The following is a 15,163-nucleotide window of genomic DNA, read 5'->3' as shown; positions in this document are numbered from 1 at the left end:
TTTGCTAAAAGTTTAACTTGTAATTTGTAGGTAAGGGCTATTTTTAGAATTCAAATTAGTACTTATTCTACTTAAAAACTCAATCAAATAGAAGGCTATCCCCAGCATTCTAAGATAAGTAGATCTTACTTATTAAAGTAAGATCTATTTAATATCCACCAATAGTGAGTTTTAAAGCTTTGAGAGAGCAAGAGCACTTGTGAAGGGGGTGGGGGCAGAGAGGGGGAAGGAATCCCCAGGCAGACTACCCACTGAAGGCAGAGCCTGATCCCAGGACCCTGAGATCATGACCTGAGCTGAAATCAAGAGCCAGTTGCTCAACCTACTGAGCCACCCAGGTGCCCCATCCAAATGTGAATTTTAAAAACAGTTGTTCATGTCTGAGAATCAAACTTCCTAAAGTTTATAAGTGAAATTAAGAGGTAAATTTTCAAAGTGACCTGTAAAAGTTCCTACTCTGTCTTCCCCTTCTTTTTCCAATGGGTTTTAGACAAGGAGAATTTTTCATGACATCTTTGGTTTTCCTACTTTGAGGGGGGTGGGAATCAGCAACTAAAGTTACTTAACACCCCCTTCCTTCCTGTTTGTAAAATTTTTTGTGTATCTTTTAAGGCTGGTAAAATGCATATGTTTGTTAGAATTTTTAAGGATACTTTCCTCTTTTTTATAGACTAATAGCTTATCCCTATATGTATTAGTTTTATGGAGGAACACACAAAGATAGTAATGAAGAGAGACTCATACTAGCTAAGATTCTACTGAACGGCATACACTAATTTTTCCATTAAAATTCCTTCTGGTAAAACATTCACAGTAAAAATCCATCAAAGCTAATTTTTATTAAAAATCAAAGCACCGTTCCCCCTGACCCCCATCCCCAATTAAAAAAGACCAAATAACAACAAAGACTACTATCTCCCATGTCCTTCACAATAAGCAAATCTTTGTGGGGAAAGAAATCAGTGGTCTGATTGGCTAGCAATATTATCACTCAGGAACATGAGCTACCACCATGTGAATTATGACTGACTAAATTCACACCCAAGATGAAAGGGCAATATATATGTAAAAAGATATTGTTAATTTACATGAGGCTATAAAATATTTCAAAAAATATGTACACGTTATTTAAAAGGAGAGACTGCATAAGAAATCAGATGGTTGAACTCACGGTTATGTCCATAATGACCAATCAGATCATTCAATTTCTCTCATTCATAACAGAAAATAAGCACATCTTCTATTTACACCTAAAAACCTTTTGTTCACGTGTAGCAACTTTAGGGATTCACATTTAATTTATGGATGAGGCCTCAGCAAGAGGAAGGGTTCCTCCTTTCATTGTCTAACTAGTCTGTTCATGGAACGCAAATTTATAAGTTTAACCACTGTTACAATATAGGAATTTGAAATACAATATACAAATTCATAAATGGAGCCATCAGCTATACACTTACCCTTTTCATTGTGGAGTGAACCTCTGTGAAAGTATTTCTAAACTACACTGCATTTATACTACGGTATAGGAGTAAAATATGGAGCCTATTCTTTAGCTTGGAAAAGCAAGTAAAACGACCAAGGGAAAAGGACATTTTCCTTTTAGCACATCCAACTTCCCACCCCTCCATTCAGAAGATAAGCAAGGCCTGTTAATTGAAAGGACAAAATAATTGCATTGCTAGATGTTCATGTACAAATGTATTCTGATTATTATTGCCTTATGCCACAAAGATCAAATGCTTGAAATGTGGTAAAGCTTTTGATGAGCTGGAATTAGGTAAATCCTAGCCCCCCCACATGGTGACAATGCAATCACATTTCGCGTTACAGGATCTTGGATCATGACACTGGGCTCTGGGTTCCAAATCCAGAAAGAAATTTGGAATTTTTGATCCGAGTAAACATTGGAGTGTTTTAAGCTTAAGTCAAGATTGTCTGAATCACACTGAACTTTTGGGAAGATGCTCTCTAAATGAGCTTGGGGTATAATGAAGCTCACCTTATACCTTACTTCTATTAGAATTTAAGGGCTACTTGGCTGGGATCCACCTGGGCACACAGGTGCTTGTTAAGAAGGGATGTAATTTATATTATTACAATTATAGGAAAGATGGGTCTTAATTGCCTTTCAATCAGCAAAAAAATGGTAAAGGTGAAACATTGTTTTAAAAAAGATTGTTATGACTGAATATAACAGTGAAAGTTCTAGGACACATTAGTAGAAATTCTGGCTCAGATACATTTAAGAAATTATATATTTTTTCTCCCTTATTTGTGCTATTTCCCTTTGTGATCCTCCTCAAAACTTATCTATGTTGCTGTTTTAACTGTTTTAAGTATGGAAGAACAAATGGTCAGAAGAACAGTATTCTGAGATACCAATAATAAACTTATTAGCAAAATCTCTACAGCTGCGGAGCTAAAAATGCTAGAAAAAAAAGACAATTAAATGGTATATGTACTGTTATCAAAATTTGTTCAGTCTTTGGAGACTGTAAATGTCATATTCACAATAATGTAACAACTATTCAGAAACATATATTTGGAAAAGTGATTAATTTTTTAACCATTAATAAGTAACTGACATATTATGGACAAGACCTAAGTCTACAGCTATTGCTCCTAAATTTTCTTATATTTTATCTTTAGCAATATATGAAAACCCAATGAATATTTTCAAATTGTCAATTTTAAGAAGTAATACCTTGTGGAAAAAAGCAAGTTCTCTAGGTGTAATTCATGGGAGATGATACCATGATGATCCAAAGATGACTGAGGTTCTCTCAGTTCAGCTATATTTTTATTCTATCAGCCTAAAGAGAAAACTTTCCTCAATTAATGTTTTATAAAGGTTACTTTGAAAAACTTCATGTGTAAATATTTTGTCAAATGTTGACTTAGCAAATGGCCCATTTTTTCCCTTTTATCTTAATTTAGTTTCCTTCTTTGACACTGAACAAGCAAAAGGAATGAATGAATGTCAGTTCCACTAGCCAGGTCTGTCTGGCTCATTAACACCATGCTTACTCTCAGAAGAGCGGTCTTTTGTATCTCTATCAAGAGAATGAAAATGAAATTCTGAATGAAGGTCAGATAAAATAGTCAATTTGAGGTTCTGACTTGGAAAAACAGGAAATAGAAGCTTCAGAAAAAATTAAATTTTCATTACAATTCCCTCCAACTGCCTGCTGCCAAATTCCACAACACATTTTTATTCCAAATTATAAAGAAAGATGAAAACCACAAAACTAGCCCCTTTCAGGGGGAACTTATATTTAATGCCCAATAGGATATATGTTGAAGAATCCTCACATCAAACATGGCGCACACTGTTGTTACTTCACTTTCTGGGAAGTTACCACTAACAATGAGTCTTGTTAGAAAAGGATCACCTGCACAGTTAAAAAGCAAACAACAAATCACACAGAGACACACAGCAAACCAAACATTGTACACTTACTTCCTCAGTGGAAGAAGTTATATTTAGAAATGTACGAAAAATGGCTTTGAACACCTGCTATGCCAAACACCTCTACAGACAAGAAAAAAACAAAACAAAAATCAAACATTTGTTTTCCTGCTTTTTCTTTAATACAGTTACCATCTTACATGATATACTGTTAGGTGCCTTAATAGCATCTAATCTACTTTTTCGTTGCACCAGTCAGCATTCTAGGATAGAACTCTTATTACCACTCATGTTCATGGAATACTGTTCTTAAGTACAGTACACCTAACTCATAGTTGGGCCATAATTAACGGGTAGTGGTATTTTCTAAAAATGGATTAATGCACACATCCAAACCACATTAAATTTTCAACTTAAGAGTTCATACATACTCTATTTCCTTTCTATAGTTGCTATCACTCCAAATTGTAGTTCTGAAATCCAAGAAGTAGGAAGAATGTCTTTTTGTTGTTGATGCTTTCTTCCTTCCTCCCTTGTTTCACCCTCCCTTTTACTTCTTTCCTACCTTCCCTTTTTTTCTTTCTTAAGAAGATTAAAAGAAATGGTTTATTAAGGAAATAAAAAACTAGTAAACATCAAAAACTTACAGAGTGGTCACAAACTCTTTTTGTAATGATGTTAAAATTACCGACAAAATGTTTTTTAAAAACAAAAACAAAAAATCTAAAAACCAGCACACGCCACTGGTGTTGCTTATTTAAGCAACTGGCGTTCCTCTATGCTCTTGAGGCGTTTCTTCCGGGGCTGTACAAAGTCATCATCTGAGTCATCACTAAATTTATTATCTTCTGATTCATTTCTGAATTCTAGTTTAGGAAACCTTTTTTCTGGATAAAGGTTCTTTAGAAGTTCTTCAAAATAGCTTTCAAGTTTTATACCAGCATTGGCTACTTCTGAATCAGGCTGTTGGATAAAAATAAAAATATGAATTAAAAAATACAGTATTTTCGACAGTTAATAAGCAATAAAAAAAAGTAAACTTCTCACATTTTTGTTCCCTTTTAATTCAAGTTTTGGGAAAATGTTTATGCATCATCACTGATATAAAGTAAACAATAGTCTGGGGCTAGACAAAGTCTAGAGAAGGTCAGATAAGAAGTAAATAAAAGACTTGGACTCATCTGGATTATTCTATCAAGTAGCAATAGCTATATGACTGTATTACCAAATTGAAGTTATCAAACAGATGCCATAATTACAGAGTCATGGAACAAGTGCTTTTTAAAGCAAATTAAATGAAATGCGGAACTCTAGAACAAGGACCATATAGAGGAAAAACCATAAACAAAAGGCTGTTAAGTCTGACAGATATTTAGATAAACTGACAGATCAAAAATTGAGAAAATTTAAACATCAGAGTTATTGAGACCACATCTTTAATATTTCAAGATCAACATCGAAAAGACTTTAGTCTGGAAGGGCCATTTCAAGAAATAAAAATGGGAATGACAAGGGATGCTTCTAGGTTAGATAAAAATATTTTCTAAATTGTTTTCAAGTTGTCAGCTGTAATTTGATTTTCCACTTACGATATAATAAACCCTCAAATAGGAATGTGGATAGTCTTCCTAATTACCTTTCATTCCCTGACAAACTAGAACCTCTAGAAATTTATGTTATCATAGATCTTCATCTCTTTTGTTGATAAAGTGGTTTAATATTACTTTTCCATTCCTGTTGTTTGTGTTTTTGCTTTTTCTTCTTACCTCATTGAATTCAGCACAGTTTTGAAAGATCAATCTAAAATCAGCTACAAAATCTTCAGGTTTTGTGTACATGGAACAATCTTCTTGCAGTCTCTTCTTGATGGTTGACAAGTCCATCGGATTTTTAATTATTCTGTAATAATCAGGCACCTTTCAAAATAAATGAGATGCTGTAACAAAAATGATTGCATTCTACCTGTCCTAAATAAATTCTCCAAGCAGGAGAATAAAATTCAGATTCTTCTCATTACTTTTTCATGTACTGTTATGTCATTGATAAAGAAACCTGTTCAGCAAACCTTCTAGAGTCAACGACACACACATCCCTTCCTCTACTGTTATAGTTTGCTTAGTATTTGAAGTCTAGACCTATATAAATCAAAATATGTACAAAGAATTTCGGGAGTCTTTATCTCAAATTAGAAGTTTTTTCCCCAATAATGTAGGATATATGCCTAAGCCTTGAGAGAGAAACAAAAGAAATCATTCCAGAGAAGAACAGGTAAGATACACTAGATGAGAAGACTATATGAGAAATGAATACAAGTTTGGGGCCAATTTGTAAACAAAATGTATTCAAGCTCAAAGCATTCCAGTTGTGTTAATAAACCTTTAAGATTCAGATATAGGAAACTGACTACTAAAGAATGGTACAGAACCTACATTCTCATAAATTAAGTTTAAAAAAATCATCCTGTGGGGTTCACCCGGGTGGCTCAGGAGTTGAGTTTCTGCCTTTAGCTCAGGTCATGATCCTGGGGTCCTGGGATTGAGTCCCATATCAGGCTCCCTGTGGAGAGCCTGATTCTTCCTCTGCCTGTGTCTCTGCCTCTCTCATGAATAAATAAATAAAATCTTAAAAAAAAAAAAATCATCCAGCTGTCTGAGGTGCCTGGGTGGCTGAGTCAGTTGAACGTCCAATCTTGATTTTGGCTCAGGTCTATCTCAGGGTCATGAGACTGAACAGTGCACTAGGCATGGAGTCTGCTCAAGATTTTTTTCTCTTTCCCTCTATACCCCTACTCCTGGCTCACGCACTTACTAAAAAAAACAATCATCCCACTCTGTAAAAATACACAAAATGATGTTAATACTTACAGTTAGAGGAACTGGATCTTGAAAAGCCAGGCTCATTTCATGGCAGTAAAGAAATAAAAGTAGGCGTTCACACTTCTAAGCAAAAAAATAAAATTAAATAACATTAAAATATAAGAAAATAATGAAGTCACAGCTTATTTTTAATATCAATGTCATGGGTCTCAAAATACAGTCCAAATTACAACCAGATGAATACCAGAAAAATATCAATACTTAGAGTTTTGATCTCTTCAGTCATTTACTGAAATGTACTCTTGAACAGTTTGGGGTATATGTGATAAATGAAAGTAGTTCTTGAAGGAACGAAAAAGCAGAATCATGAAAAACCTATTTGAAGCTCTTTAAAAATAAATTTCCACTTCTCTCTCCAATTTGTATCCTGGATTACTAAGAGTCAATCAAGAAGAGAATATGTACATCAAGAGATCCAGAGACAAAGCCCTGTCTCTGGTGTGTCCAGTCCTAAAGCTGCCTCTCTGAATGCACATGGTGCTATCCACACACTTGCTACTACTCTGCTGAGAGGCATATCCCATTAAATTTTATGTAGCACTGGTAGGGCGTGTTTGGGTTCCTCTTGCACAGTAACTTTCATACTGATTATTTTACTTAATACTTTAGCAAAGAACTTCTTTAAAACTATATAAGTGTTGATGTAGTAGCTTTAAATGTCAATTACAGTTAACTATATTGGCTTTCAGGTAAACACAGTACCATCTGGTAAAAAAATGGAATTATCTCCAGAAAGAGTAAATAGAAAAACTCATCTCTTTGGTGCCAGTTCTCAACAAGTTAGGAAGAAAACTTATTTATAGTAGAAACAAAACAAATTTACTAAAGGTAGACTAAAATCCTGGACCATCACAGATCACATAAAATTCTTTACCTTGTTCAGGTATAGTCCTTTAAAGCTTCTAGAAAATGTATAGACAGTACTGTGATTTTTTTTTTAAAACCAGAAAAAGCTACAAGTTATATTATTCAAGATTCCTATATTCTTGTGGAAAAAACTAAAGAAAAAAGAGGTCAGTATAAAATTTGATTGAATATATACTTATTTGATGAAGGCACACCTGCATTACAATAATCCACCTAACCAAAAAAAAAATGTTTAAAAAAAAAACTTACCCTTTTATCTATTGGTGTTAATTTAACAAGGCCTTCAGTTTTCTTTTTTTCTGAGTTGTGACTGGGAGCATCACAATCATATTCAACTTCTGGTTTAGATAAGTCTCGGCAGAAAGTGCAAATCCACTCTCCACTGTGGGAGATAAAGTATTTCTGAATTCCTAATGCATCATTTCTCTCTTCACCATCTTCCTTTCCCACCTCCTCCATACCATGTATGATACAGATTTGTTTGTTTGGCATGAATTTTAATCACTGAGGATTTATTGCATGCATATTGACTATGTACACAGCACCATGCTGGGAGAGCTTAACAGCAGGAATACAATGTGAGGGCCAAAGTGGTAAATGTTAGTCTAGTCAACGAGGCATGAAACATATACGAAATAAACACTTAAAACTAAACACACACATTAATTTATGGCTGATGTGGGGCAAAACTGGCATTTTCCCCGAAATGATTCATGAGGAAGAAATGCTCTTATTACTGTTATTGCAACTTTAAATGTGAAATTAAATTTTAAGAAGTATAGTTTTTGAAGAACTAAGGATCGACCCAATGGCTGCTATTCATCATCATCATCAGCAGCAGCAGCATTTCAGAGTTGGTTTGAAAATGTACTTGAGATATTTGTAAATGATACAGCTCAATGCTTGGCAAATACGATGCAATTATTGTGCCAATTATTATGCATAAGGATCACTCTTCTTGAGGGTAATGCTTTGTAATAATTTGAAGGACTGGCTTTTTTTTCCCCCTCTTCTTCATAATAGACTAGATTTTTAGAGAAATACAGGGAATGGGAAGCAGAGTACTGAAAACCCCATGTTGAAGGTCTTGGAGTATACATTTGTGTGAAGTGAACTTTTATTTACATATCTAAGGTTTTATGTTACAATGATCATTAATTATTATAGTGAAAGAATGTGAGAAAGGGAAGCGAGTACCATCTTACCTTGGAAAATTTGCCAAAGTGGGCACATGACAAGAAAGATGAAATACTTTGGGACACTTCTCACAGCACAGGAGTTCCCCTCCATTCTGACAAACTGCACACCAGTCCTCGTTGGGGTCATCCTCTTTCCTGGTCTCTCCAACATGAAGGGGTGACTTCTGGGAGGCATCTAGCCAGTCAGACTTCCCGTTTGAGGAACTTTCCTGGTGAAGTCCAGGTTGATCTCCTGTACTATCAGGGGCATCTGACCTGAGCACAGACTCCTCTGAGGTAGTGCTCTGACTGCTATTTAAGAGTAGGGAAGTGAGTATGCTTCTTGGATAGTTGGTCTGCAAGGAAAGAAGAGTTATGTGTTCTTTCTCAAAACTGACATTCTTTATTAGTACTATTGCAATTTTGGACCATAGACTCCTCTGCTATAGGCACCTGGTTACCTCAAAAGAGTCTGTGAATATGTATGAGAACAGAACAGCCTTATTGCTGTTATTAGGGTCCCCAGTGGTAAAGAAGACATGAACCTCTACTAAAAACTATCATTAAAACAGACAATCAGCAGAAAGGAAGTGTGGATAATACAAGAAATATCTTCTCATTTGCTGAAACGGGAGAATAAGTGGGTAATGGAGAGTCAACCACATGAATAGTAAATACAGTGAGCTATTATACTCAGACACAAAATTTGCCTACTGCTGAAATTTTTATGATTCATAGAAAAGTATAGTATTTTAATTCTTAGAATTAATTTCAATTCTGCAGGAGTCATCAATAACTTTAAAATGAATCTGAAGGGGATCCCTGGGTGGCTAGGCGGTTTGGCACCTGCCTTTGGCCCAGGGCGTGATCCTGGGGTCCCGGGATCGAGTTCCACGTCGGGCTCTCGGCATGGAGCCTACTTCTCCCTCTGCCTGTGTCTCTGCCTCTCTCTCTCTCTTTCCATGTCTATCATAAATAAATAATAAATCTTTAAAAAAAATGAATCTGAATATTATGTTAGGGCCTAGGATAGTAAAAATTTTAGACCAATAAAACCTGTTATCTCCTTTTTTTTTTTTTAAGATTTTATTTATTTATTTATGAGAGAGACAGAGAAAGAGAGGCAGAGACATAAGCAGAGGGAGAAGCAGGCTCCATGCAGGGAGCCTGATGTGGGACTCGATCCTGGGACTCCAGGATCAAGCCCTGGGCCGAAGGCAGATGCTGAACTGCTCGCTGAGCCACCCAGGCATCCTGTGTTATCTCCTTTTTAAACATTAAAAAAAATTTCGAAGTAATAATTGTAGATTTAGTTTTAAAAGCATGATATAAAGCAAAAGATAAAGCTAAATAATTTGAAAATAATTGACATCAAAGAGTGAAATCTCTTTTGCTATTCATTTTTAACTGATACATTTATGTTGTAATTTCTCAGATATTCAATTTTAAACATATTTTCAGTTTTAAATATATGGTATATATATTCCTTAGTATGGGAGATTAGATTTTTCCTTCTCCCTCCTTACACGCTTACATGCCATTCATGCCACCCTCTTACTGCTTCATTAAGCACTGATTTATTTTTTAATTTGTTTTTTTAAGTTGTTAGGTACCAGTATAACTTTATGTCCAATATCTATTCCAAGTCAGTATCACTGCTGCAATGGTTAAGTATCCTGAAAAAAAAATCAATTTTTGGTTAAATGCATATTCAAGTTTTATCCTGATTATGCCTAGTTTTTAGTTAAATTTGTATAATACAGGTGTTTGTTTATATCATTAGTACTAGAAATATTGTTCATTACATAACCACAGAATGTGCTACGACTACACTCTTTATCTTTTTGTTTTTACTATGATTCAATTGTTCCTGCCTGCCTGCCTCTCTCCCCCTCTCCTTCCTTCCTTCCATCTGATTACTTTTCTAGGTACCTATCTCTAAGTCATTATCACAACCTCCAGTAGGGTGATAAGATGCCTCTCAATACTGCCAAACATTTTTTTCCCTTACATATATCCCTGTGGAGTCTTCTGCCCTCTGTTATATGGTGTACTAGAGAAGCTGTGTACTGAGAACTACTCCTTTCTGTGTTAGATTCCATTTCTGGTATTTTATGTCTTTTTTTTTTTTCTTGATTCACTCCATTTTTGATGAAGCATATTCTCAAATATCTTTCTGAGAATTAATGCATGAGAATTAAAATTTCTGAGACCGTGCATGGATGTCTAAAAATGTTTAGAAATGATTATAATTTGCCTGGGTACAGAATTCTGGCTATGAAATATATTTCCTCACAATTTTGACATTTCTTGGGCTACCTGGGTGGCTCAGCAGTTGAGCATCTGCCTTTGGCTCAGCACATGATCCTGAGGTCCTGGGATTGAGTCCTGCATCGGCTCTTCATAGGGAGCCTACTTCCTCTGCCTGTATCTCTGCCTCTCTCTCTCTCTCTCATGAATAAATAAAATCTTTAAAAACAACAACAAAAAACAATTTTGATATTTCTCTACTGTCTTTCAGATTCAAGTGTCCATTTTGAAGATATGGATGGTGCCATTATGATGTCTGATCCTTTGTATAAGGTATTTTTTTCTGTCTGGAAGCTTTTAGAATCCTGGCATCCTAAAACTGAAGATAATCTAACTTGAGTACTTTTTTCATTTAACGTTCTGGTACTTGATGGTCTCTTTCAACTCAGATGCTCATGCTTTTCAGTTACAATAAGTTTCTTTGTATTATTATTATTATTTTTTGGCAATTATCTTCCATGTGTTTTACTCAAATGCCCAAACTCATTGAGCATCTAATTTTCCTAATTTTTCAAACTCTTCTCCCTGTTTCCCATCCACCCTTTTAATTTACTGAGAGGTCTCCTCAAATGATTCAACCTTGAAGTTGACTATTCCCCAGTTTTCAATGATTTCAATCATTTTTAACATATCTGCTATTTAAAAGTTTCTTTCCTCCCAAATAGGCATAGTATCCCTCAAATTAATGCAATTACATTTTGGGGCCTAGATTCTTCATCTGATTCTTGCTTCACTATAACAACAGGAAAATCATAATTTTCAGGTGGTCCACTGTTTTCCTGTTTTATTCGGATTGGCTCCAACATGACTACTGGGACTTTATGTGTAGAATCAGCTCCTGCTGGCTTGCTTGAAGAGCCAGAACTACAAGAAAGAAAGGGAAAAAAAATATCAAAGAATGCTACCTTAAGTATCTCAAAACAAAGTATAATGGCTTTCAGAAATAATGCTGTATCTTCACAGCAATGGTCAGTCACTATGTTCCATTAAATGATACATAACTGAAATACAACTGCTACAGGCAAAACAGCTTCATGTATAATAAATGTTTTACTTATTAACCTATCTAAATAGTTACATTATACTTCTAGAAAGAATTTAAATAAAACCTGAATCAAAAGAAAATTGACTTCAATATTCTGAGGACCTACAACTGGGCAGCCAGATTCAGTATCTTAGAGCTGGCGTCTTCTTTTTAGGCATTCCCATTTCCTTCTCTAGTTATTGACAAAGAGACTCTGGGCTCGCATTAATGATTTACTGTCACAAAGTGTGAAGACAATTAACTAGAAATGTAAGTTATTGGTGTTCTGCTATTTACAAGGGTAGTGGGACAAAACCTTTTACAGATAGGCACTATGTTCTCATAGGATTAAAGGCCACTTTTTTTCTCTTTAGAGAATGCTTCTTCCATAGATTAGGCAAATTAAGAATGGGGTTCTTTATCTAGGGGAAATTTGCAAGCATAATAAGTAGACGAGAAAAGCAAGTAAGTTAAGATAGAATTTCAACAACTATGAGTTTATTTTAAAGCAGATAATGTTTGGCCACTAAAGTCAGAGAACACTGAAGTTAGTGTATATTTTCATATGGTAGAGTATGTTATACTTAGTTCATTTAAATTTTTTCTTTGCTATTAGGCTAAAGTTAAACCTATTTTCTTATTTTCAACATATTACCCCACCCCAAATTTTGTACCTTTAAAGACAAAACTGCACTTCATTTACTTGATCCATTCACTTAGTAAATTAATATATAATTATTAAAATTTTAATTTAAAAGTTAAAAATAAAGGAAGTTCAAAATGTATTGAGTACCAAGAGCATGCTGAGCACTGTCAAGAGAAATCTAATCAGAGATTTTATATACAAAAGAATGAGGTTAAGTCAGTTTACCTTCCTCGGCTCCCAACGCTGGAGGCACTAGGTGAACGTATTGGTGGGTGTACACTAGTCATGGTAACAGGTCCTGAAGAGGAGGAAATCATTCACATTTATAAAATGAGTTAGTAATTATGTATTGACTTAAAAGGAGATACTTAGTTAAAACATAAACTTAAAATACAAACTAACTGAAAGAACACTGATGACAAAATATGGCAGAGAAATTTTAATTATGTTTTAACTAAGTATCTCCTTTTTTTTTTTTTTTTTTAAGTATCTCCTTTTAAGTCGTGTAACTGCCTTATTACATTTGTGTGACTGGTGAATGACTTAAGTTCTCCTCTTTCCTTATTTTGTTCTAAAGCACCTATTTTGCCAAGGTCTCTAGGAGTAGTATTAGAGTGCTTCTGTCTCAAAGGAAATAAGTATGTTAAAAATTCTTAAACATTAATTAAACACCAAACAAAACCATCAAAAGTGACAGACACTGATAATTTTGACCATAGTCAATCCAAAAAGAGACCACATTAAAAAAAAAAAAAAAAGAGACCACATGACAGGAAAACTTATTAAAAAGAGAAAGTATAATAATAATTCCCTCCTGGGAATGCTCTAGTGCCTGTAAGTTTCATTTAATTAAAAAGGTACAGAGGTTTAAACTTTGCTACCCACTTTGAAAGTATACTAATTTTAAATAGTGTCAAAAATTCAGACTCATTTTAATCATCCAACAAAAGGGGGTTGGGTAATGGTCATTACAAGTAAAGTAAAAAAGTGGGAAAACACTCACAAAATTAAAAGAATTTTAATTTTTACCTGCAAGGCCTGGAGATGGCACTGATGAATTTGGTGACTGGACGGTTCTGTTTGAGGGTGGTCTTGGCTGGCCATGATCTATACTAGTATCTTTCCTCACAATATTGTCCAGCATAATAGTACTTGAACAGTCAATCTTATAAGAAAAGAAATTATTTCACGGCATCCTGACTTTGCAAGTTAAAAGCTACTTTAAGTTTAACAGAAAACCTTAATAGTTTAACTATTATCAAATAATAAAATATGTAAATATCCTATTTGAGAAGTTCTGATGTATATTTTCTCCATAAATAATCTTGAAAAAAGCTTTCAATCTTCTTAATGTTTCATCTTAGTAAATATACTAAGGACATACTATTTCAAGAAATTATGAGCAAGTATAAAGTATGTATCATTCACACCCTTAAAAATTGAAATAAAAAATACTTCCTAACTTATTTAAAAATAACAAAAGGTAGCCAATTTAAAAAGTTGATGAAAGAAATAGCACAGTTTCACATTTTAGCAAACCTCTTTAATGTCTGGCTTACTAACAGCTAACTGGATTCTTATATCTGCTTCTGTGTGCAACCTGTTGTGATGTGTGGTTTTGGTTGAAGATTATGAAGAAAATCTGGCCTTACAGGGAAAGGACTTTGTGGAGCCTCTGAGAGGGTAGTAGGGACCACCAGGTCTTTGGCTCACACTGAGGACTTGTCCTCTGGTATTACACTACATAGTGAAGTAAGCCCACACCTACACATTTCTAGAACACTAACCTCACTTAAGTACATTATTACTATTTGGTGGGAAGAATGGATCCTTTATAGACTCTTGCTTTAATATAATAGGTATAAAGGAAACACTTAATTGATCGCTAGCTAAAATATGATAAATTTCTACCAAGAGTTTAATTCTTTAGATGCAAATACTTTTCATGCTTAAATAGACCATTTATTTTCCTGAAATGTCTTTGTGATTAAAATCAAGTTCAATTCTCTAATATGGTTCTAGCCTTCCTCAACCAGGATTCTGTAAGAGACTTAAGTCCTACTATCCTAGGGCACAGATTGTGTAGGATGAATTTACTTTTCATTCTCCATCTGGAACTGTGCTAGTTATGAACCGTATTTGGGGGGAATTTAGAAAATGGTTACTCAAATCAGCTTCTTTATTCTATGGTTCAGATGAAGAATTTCAGTTGAGAAAGACTGGGAGACAAAGGGTCACTGGTTATCTGAGGATTGCTAAGAAAAGAGCAGAAGGACCATTCTACTTTCCATGGGTCCTCTTTAGGGGAGGGGATAAATACACAGGGTTGTTTGTGTTTAGTATCCTTTTGGCAATACCTTGGCCAATACTTTTCAGAGTGTAAAACATACTGGAATATGACTGGATCTACTGCATCTTTAAGTAAGAAAAAGTTATTTACATTGCAAGGTAATCCTAAAAGCTAAAATTACAGGAATGAGACAAAAGTTTTCCTATGTATCACCTATGCATGAAAAATACAAATAACTTTTAAAACCAAACATACTAGCTGACTAACTCAAGCCTTGTACCAGATCTAAGTTCACTTAAAATTTTCAAAACATTCTTAGTATAAATTTTGTGTATACTTACATCTGGAAGAGAAGGAAGGTTATAAGAACCTCCCACTGGTGAGCTCAAGTCAATCATAGGTGAACCAAAAGCCTTTGCATCATATCCTGCTGCACTAGTAATGGTAGGACTAGAAGGAGTAGAGGATGTGCTGTTGGCAGTTGATGCGGCAGCCTGCCCACTGCTGATCTGCCACTATAGTAGCAAGAAAGGAGAAAGGTCGTCTATCAGCAGGCCAAATCA

General features: G+C 34.7%; 2 protein-coding genes across 3 annotated transcripts in view; one reads left to right on the top strand and one right to left on the bottom strand.

The window, feature by feature from the left end:
- The window catches only part of SVOPL (SVOP like), a 102,632-nt gene that overhangs the window by 86,127 nt on the left and 1,342 nt on the right, over nucleotides 1-15,163 (top strand). For both annotated transcript variants that reach the window (XR_005987319.1, XR_005987318.1), the window contains exon 19: nucleotides 10,852-10,913. The gene's annotated coding sequence lies outside the window, so the exon portion shown is untranslated. The remainder of the gene's footprint in view (nucleotides 1-10,851; nucleotides 10,914-15,163) is intronic.
- The window catches only part of TRIM24 (tripartite motif containing 24), a 94,050-nt gene continuing 82,459 nt past the window's right edge, over nucleotides 3,573-15,163 (bottom strand). Inside the window, exons 12-20 of the mRNA XM_041751060.1 lie at nucleotides 14,942-15,115; nucleotides 13,340-13,475; nucleotides 12,536-12,608; nucleotides 11,336-11,504; nucleotides 8,358-8,686; nucleotides 7,402-7,534; nucleotides 6,274-6,348; nucleotides 5,176-5,325; nucleotides 3,573-4,372 (exon numbers count right to left, since the gene is read on the bottom strand). Coding sequence (XP_041606994.1) covers nucleotides 4,163-4,372; nucleotides 5,176-5,325; nucleotides 6,274-6,348; nucleotides 7,402-7,534; nucleotides 8,358-8,686; nucleotides 11,336-11,504; nucleotides 12,536-12,608; nucleotides 13,340-13,475; nucleotides 14,942-15,115 — 1,449 coding nt within the window. The 3' untranslated portion in view covers nucleotides 3,573-4,162. The remainder of the gene's footprint in view (nucleotides 4,373-5,175; nucleotides 5,326-6,273; nucleotides 6,349-7,401; nucleotides 7,535-8,357; nucleotides 8,687-11,335; nucleotides 11,505-12,535; nucleotides 12,609-13,339; nucleotides 13,476-14,941; nucleotides 15,116-15,163) is intronic.

This window comes from Vulpes lagopus, chromosome 4 (assembly GCF_018345385.1).
Source record: "Vulpes lagopus strain Blue_001 chromosome 4, ASM1834538v1, whole genome shotgun sequence".
Classification (NCBI taxonomy): Eukaryota; Metazoa; Chordata; class Mammalia; order Carnivora; family Canidae; genus Vulpes; species Vulpes lagopus.
The sequence above is the reverse complement of the archived record's forward strand: the minus strand, read 5'-3'. Positions and strand labels throughout refer to the sequence as shown.